Source organism: Propithecus coquereli, unplaced genomic scaffold, assembly GCF_000956105.1.
Source record: "Propithecus coquereli isolate 6110/MARCELLA unplaced genomic scaffold, Pcoq_1.0 Scaffold758, whole genome shotgun sequence".
In the NCBI taxonomy this organism is placed as follows: Eukaryota; Metazoa; Chordata; class Mammalia; order Primates; family Indriidae; genus Propithecus; species Propithecus coquereli.
The window spans coordinates 203,670-210,484 of record NW_012153707.1 but is presented as its reverse complement, the minus strand read 5'-3'; the positions used below and the strand labels follow the sequence as shown (position 1 = coordinate 210,484).

At 54.5% G+C, this 6,815-nt stretch overlaps 1 protein-coding gene across 1 annotated transcript in view; it reads right to left on the bottom strand.

Moving 5' to 3' along the window:
* Positions 1–990: 990 nt before the first annotated feature.
* The window catches only part of CHCHD4 (coiled-coil-helix-coiled-coil-helix domain containing 4), an 8,250-nt gene continuing 2,425 nt past the window's right edge, over positions 991–6,815 (bottom strand). Inside the window, exons 2-3 of the mRNA XM_012662212.1 lie at positions 4,668–4,766; positions 991–2,007 (exon numbers count right to left, since the gene is read on the bottom strand). Of these exons, the coding sequence (XP_012517666.1) occupies positions 1,703–2,007; positions 4,668–4,766 (404 nt within the window). The 3' untranslated portion in view covers positions 991–1,702. The remainder of the gene's footprint in view (positions 2,008–4,667; positions 4,767–6,815) is intronic.

The window sequence follows — 6,815 nt, the reverse complement described above, 5'->3', positions numbered from 1 at the left end:
CTGTCACACCTTCCAAACCTGGCCAGCGCCAGGTTCTTGGCTCCTAACCAAGCAAGACTTCTTTTTAAAGCTGTGGATTTAGATGCCACGGTCCTCTACTTGCGTAACATCTCTGGACCACGACTCACACGTTTTAATTGTGCTTTCGAGCTGGAATGCGGTGCCTCATCCTCCAGTGTGGGGGGCAGCCTCCCCTCGAGTGCAGGCTTGGTGGAAGTGTGGGCTCACTTGTAACAAACAGAACATGGCACAGTGATGGAGCATCACTGTCAAGATGAGGTTACAGAAAGGCTCTGGCTTCCATCTTGCTCCCCTGCTTGCTCTGTGGGCAGCCACCTGCCATGCCGCAAGCCGACCTCACGCAAGGCCCACGTGGCGAGGAACCGAGGGAGGTCTCTGGCCAACAGCCAGTGAGGAACCGAGGGCTTCGATACAGCAACCCGCAGCATTCAACCCACCGAATCCTGCCCAAAACCACTGGAGTGATTTTGAAAGGCCTTGAGATCACAGCCTCGTGAGGGACTAACTGGACAACCCAGGTGAGCCGTGTAACTTGTTTGAGGTATTTTTATTTTCTAACAAAAATGCTATTCGGAATTAAGGTAATTTTCTACATAGCGATAAATAATACACTTGGGACAGATGAGGCATTACTACGCCACAACCTGAGAACCGTCTAGCGGTTACTTTAGGCAGCTGAATCTGCAAAAGCATCTTTTCTTTATCTTCAGAGGGGAAGAGGCTTCTCCACTGCATGCATTAACCGCAACGTCTGCGTGACGTCTGCTCACGTACAAAAATGGTGAGCTCGCTTTAAACTCAACGCAGAACATTTTAACAGACTCGAACTGGTTTACCTTTAGAGAAGAATTTCAATTTAATTTTTCACAATTTATGTTTCTTCACATCAAAAATATTCTGAATTAGTAAAAACAAAGGACATATTCAAACTCAGGTAGAAATCATGTTTCCTTTTAATTGAGTACTTAATTCACATCCTTTCCTCTCCGGGCTGCTCCCCTGGTAGCGATTAGGTCCCCACCTCTCAAGAACATTGCGTCTGACCAGACTGGGAGCTGGCGTGAACACAGGCCCCAAGCCGGGGTGTCTGGAATAGCAAGAACAGCAAAACCCAGCCTGTCTCTCTTCACGGAGAAAGGGATCACGAATGGGACGAATGGGAGGGTCCAAACCTCCACCTTCTAAAATTAGAAAACCCAGAGCTCAATGCAAAAATGGAAACCAAACTGTATCAGGAATGTAGTAACCCCTCATGTACTCAGGGTCAAGATGGTTTTGTTTCTGTCTCGTTACCCAAAGGGGTGTAAAACCCACTCAAAGGTATATAATGAATCAGAATAAATCAACTCACTCATAGAAACATTCCTGGATAACGATTTTTGGATGCTGGCAACACTCAGCACGTTATTTCAAAGTGGTAAAATTCAGAGCAAGCTGAGAATTCAACAGTGGCGGCTGCGTTTGCTGACGGGTTTGTGTGCGACGCACATACACACAATCCCCATTTTTTTTCAGTGTGTGTCGAGAGACCAAGACCTCCGATCGTCAAAATAAGTTACTTTGTACATTGCAGTGCACGGAACAGAGGAAAAGACACTTTCTCGGAAGGTGACAAAAAGGCATTTTGCGGAAGGTCCATATCTAAAGCGGAGGACTGGAGCCCAGGGCCTCGTGGCTGTCATTAACTCGACCCCTCCTCCTCTTTGGTTGCAGTGGCCTCGGTGCCAGCCGCTGCTTCTGCGCGTTCTGCCGGCTGCTTTTCCTCCTCCTCCTCCTCCTCGTCTTCCTGGGGATAGAGGTCCGGGTATTTCTGCATGCATTCCTGCATGGCCCGGAACTGGTCTATGCAGTCCGACCCCTTGACGTCCTCCGTGCTGTAGTGGAAGCAGGAAAAGGCCGACTTGAACTGCTCCCCGCAGGGGCCGCTGGCCATGCCCCCGAGGCACGGGCAGTTCCAGTTAATGTCCCCGTTCGGCAGTATCAGTCCTGGAACGGGGAGACGAGCAAGGAAAACGTGAGAGGTGCTCTAAGGTTTCAGAAAATGCAAAACCCGCCCAGCGCTCACGGGCCGCTGTAGGAGGAGCGGAGCAGTGCGCACCGTGGTCGCCTGGCAGGCACTTACCTGCGGACCTGCCCCTTGATCCGGATCAGGCTCCAGCACCTAGTACAAACCCAGCTACGAGCAAAGGCACTGTGGGCATCTTTCTCTATCTACCTTCTGAGCCGCCTCCCGGAGCTGTGAGGCCGCGTGTCATCAACACTGGAAACTGTTTAATCAAAGACGCGATTGCTCGCTCGCGTGCGTAGAGGAGCTTTGTGAAAGCCAAAGCACTTTAAGGAGCAGGGGTGCTGACCTCCCCCTCCCTGTCCCTGCCGGGAATTCCACCCCACCCCCCACGTTCCCTGCCCCGGCCCCTCCTGCCCTGCGGCTGCTCTTAGAGGCTCAGCGGAGGCCGGGGGCTGGAAACGGGGAGGAGGCTGACCCTCGTGCACAGATGCTCAGACATGCCAGGGTGCAGCCGCATTCTTGTCAACGTATCGACCAATCTGTCAAACTGTACGTGTGTGTTGTGAAGGGAATGAGTTTAGGGATGGGTTTTCATTTTCAGTATCACATATAGGCCTGGTGCTACTCAACTTTGCACCTTTTCTTACTGTTGAGCTCTGTTCACACCTATATAGTATTTCCTGGTTTTCCAAGATGCTTTCAGGGTGGCCTCATTCTCAGCTCTGTGACAGACACAGAAATACGATTCCTACAGAAGCTCCTCGTGTGAGTCTTCTAAGGAGAGGGGGAGCTTTCAAAGTGCCAATGAAACCAGACATGCTGCTTCCCTCCAGGGGGTGCCCAGGCCTGGCGCGCTGCACTCCCGTCCAACGTCCTAGGTGAAGACCCAGCTCAGGAAACGTCGCTGACCAACGGATCTGCCATTGCTGTTCCTTATTCATAAAATGAGGACAACAGAGGAGACGTCAGCCAGTCCTGCCCCCTTGGCAGGCAGCTGACCGCGCGCACCGCCTGCAGCTACGGAGCAAGTTCCCTGCGTCAAGCTGTGCTTGGTAACTCGCGTGTTCCTTCTGACAACTTCTTCAGCAGCTACTACTGAGCACGGTTTGTACGTGAGGTTCCTGGGGTTTGTGGGGTCACGTTGGGACCGCGGCCAGGGCCTGCAGGACTCCCAGAGCCCACGCCCTGCCCCTCCCTCAGCACCTCTCCCTGCTTCCCAGGAATCTCTGGGGGGAAAAACATCCACAAATGCTGCCCCCGGAGGTTCAAACCTGCTAACAAATCTGCATGACCAGTTTCCAAAAGAAGTAATAGCATTTTCTATTAAGATAATATAAACTGTAATAATTTAAAAATTATAACCCAGGTCTGCAGGAGTCCTTGATTTGCTATTTCTCGGGGGCAGGTGAGCTGGAACGAGATAGCTCCTCACGGAGAACACGGTACCAACGTGCACCTCAGGGAAACAACGTAAACCCACACACAAGGCCGCTCTGGCGTGTTACAGGAAGCCAGATGCTGTGCACTTTCAAACACGTGGTCGAGGACTAGAGTTAGTTCTAGTCCTTGCCGCTTCCGGGCCCTCAGTCTTCCGGTCTTCAAGACCCTCCTGATTTTTTGATTCTAGGAAAATTAATTCTGCCGTCTTTTCTCTCGCCACAACTCAGCTGCTCCAAGCACCACCGCAGCCACAGCGCTGGGTGCCGGTAGGCAGGTAGGGGACATACACCGGCAGCCGACGTAGCCCACTTCGTGATTTTGCAACGAGAGCTCGGAACCTGGTCCCGGAGTTCTCTGGGTTCTATATGCGTCTTTGTGCAAGTAGAAGGGGCTGCAAGGACAGATACCGCACAGGGGCCGCCTAGAGTCCAAGCAGATACACCGTGGACAACGGAAGCAGACAGAGAAGACGAGGGGACAACAGAGAACGTGGGAACTGGAGCGGCTGCCCAGCCTAAACGCAGACGCATTTACATTTTTTAAAAAACTGTGACACAAACAAAATCAGGCTTGATTTGCCCTGCAGGCCTCCAGAGAGTCCTTTTTTTGTTTGTTTTTTTGTTTTGAGACGAGGTCTCAACTCTGTCACCCAGCCTGCAGTGCAGCGGCATGATCACAGGGCCTGGTGACCATTGCTGTGCTCAGCCGTTAACAGCGTAGGTTGGCTTAATCCTGCTGCTGGAACTTGTCTCTGTTGTGTGGCCTTCTCATGCAAGGCACTTGCTGGACCACTTAGGAGAGAGCAGGGCCGTCATCGACCCCACGGAACACGGTGTGTGACTGTGTGTGTGTCCGCCTGCTGATAAAGCTCGGCGACGTGGCGGATGTCTGTCTAATTACTTGACTGAGCACGAGGGTTCCTGTCACCTGAACCTATCTAGACCGAGTCCACTGACGGCCTCCCGCAAAACCTAATCACTGTGACGCATCCAACTGACTTAGATGAGTGCGAAAACTCAGAAGAGAAGAGGCAGAAGTATTTGAGTAAGTAGAGACTGCTGCGTTGTGGCCTAACGACAAGGGGGTGCGTCGGGGGAGGCTGGCCTTGGCCAGGGCAAGCTGGGAAAGGAATTAACAAGGCTGAGATCCCTGCCTCCAGGACGTGTCTGTGGTCCCTGGGAGGCCCCGTGTCACTCACCGTGCTCCTCGTACGGGTCATTGGGGTCGTCCGCCACCAGCTCTGCGTTGCTTGGAGTTTCGTGGTCTTCTTTGGTCACAAATATGATTCGGTCCTTCCCTAGTGTTTGGAGAACGGAGAAAGAAATGTTTCACTCAAGGGCACTGAATCGGTTTTGAACCCAAGGCTGCCACGCAAACCGACTTCGAAGACGGTCCCATCTGCAAGCCCCAGGCCAGACGGCCATCAGACTGCTGCACGCCTGACTGGTGGACGGTGGAGTGGCCACGTCCCCTGAGTGCCTGCGGCTGGGACAAAACTCCCCCGAGGCCGTGAGTGAGAAGGAAGACGGCACGCCCTGCCTCCCTGCGTATCTTCCAGGTGGGAGACGAAATGCCCTGACCCAGCCAACGTGGCTGCTTCTGATCTCCAAATTTTTAGGGCAAACACGACAGGCTGGCAGGCGGGGTCGGGAGAGCGGCTCTGCAAGCGCCCGCGTCGGGAGGCCGCCCGCGCCAAGTGCCCGGCACCTTGTTCGGGCCTCGGGCTCAGCTACCAGAAGGTCCAAGGCCTCCAGGGAAACAGACCAGCGGGCGCCGGATGCATTTTATACGAGGAGCGTCTCACAGGAGGCTGGTGAGCACAGAAAGGCAGACTGGGGTGGGTGCATTAAATGCCCCACAGCGACCCTATACGTTATCACCACCCGAGCCCCGTGGCGTACGGCAGAAAACCAAGGCCGAGTGGTTTCTCAAAGTCAGCCGGCCGGGAAGTGGCGAGGCCAGCACCCCCTCCCCAGCCCCCTCCCTGCTCTCTCCTCCACACCTTGTGGGAGCAAACGTTTGACCCCACTTTCCTACACACTCTGGCTAACCGCACGGCAGGCGTGTGTCAGATGGTCGTGCTGTGGGCGGGGGGCACCCCGTCCGCAGCACCCCACACGCTGCCTGCTGGGTCATCGGATTCCCCGCAGTCCGGCCCGTCCCTGGGTCCGGTGTGTCAGCCGGTTCTGCCACCGCGTCACTACCCTGAGACGGAGGCTGCAGCGTCCCCGCTCTGCAGCGGTGAGCCCGAGGCTCTGGGCGGTGACTTGCCGGGCTCGCGCAGGGCCGGGATCCCCAGAGTCCACACGGTCGGAAATTCCGCGCACTGACGGCTCCCCCGTCCCCAACACACACATGAGGGATGAACAACGACAGCCGAGGCTGAGTACTCAGCGTGACAGGACGCCGCCTGAGAGCCGGGTCGCCCTGGGCCTGAACAAATACAACAAACACGGGCCCAACCCCTGCCCCAGAAAGCTGAGACTGCAGTGAACGTTTGCTGAGTGAATAAACAGGATCATGCTTGTACCTTCCTGGTGAGGGACGAGGACACATCCTACAGGCCTGCTGACTACCCATTCGGACCTTAGGGGATCTTGAATGCTGGACCCTCATCCGGAAGGGGACGAGAGGTGCCCAGCACTGAAGACGTCTTCATGTGTGTCCGACAGTGCCTGAGACGGGGCTTCGGTGAGTAACCGTGGGCGAGTCAGCCACTGACGTGCAGAGCTGTGGCTCTGAAAGCAGTTGGCATCGTCTCTGGTTATCTTATGCTTTTTGTCTTTCCTCTGTATTTCAGAAAGTTCAGTCACAGGTATGCTAACAGAAAGCAAGGAAGGAGGTTTGGGCCCATGCTTGGGCCACAGTATTTAAGGGAAAGGCTTGGGGAAGGCAAGGGGTGACAGTCCCAGCAGAGGGCAGGAAGACAGAATGGTTATCGCCATGTAATAACTCATGCAACGAGTTAGAGAAAAAACCCTTGGATAGGCTGGCTCATTTCCCCCAGAAAGGGGAGTGTGAACATGCCCGGGATCTCTGCGCACCAGAATGTCCCGGCGTACCCACCGCAGAAGGACTGCCCACGCGTCCCACAGAAGCAGATTCCCATCTCCGCCGGCTGCTCGCTCCTCCAGGTCGCGTCTGAGGAGAATGGCAGCCCCACTGCAGACTCATCTTTGGGGCAGTTGACTCAATGCACCCATGATTGAATTCCTACTGCTGCCTTCTGATGTTCAACCCAAGGCAAAGATCCAAACCCAGAGGAAAAAGTGGTTCGGTTGGCCTTATTGACTGGTGCCTGCGGTGTATTTTGAGTGAGGTAAGGGGTTTTTTTTTTGAGACAGAG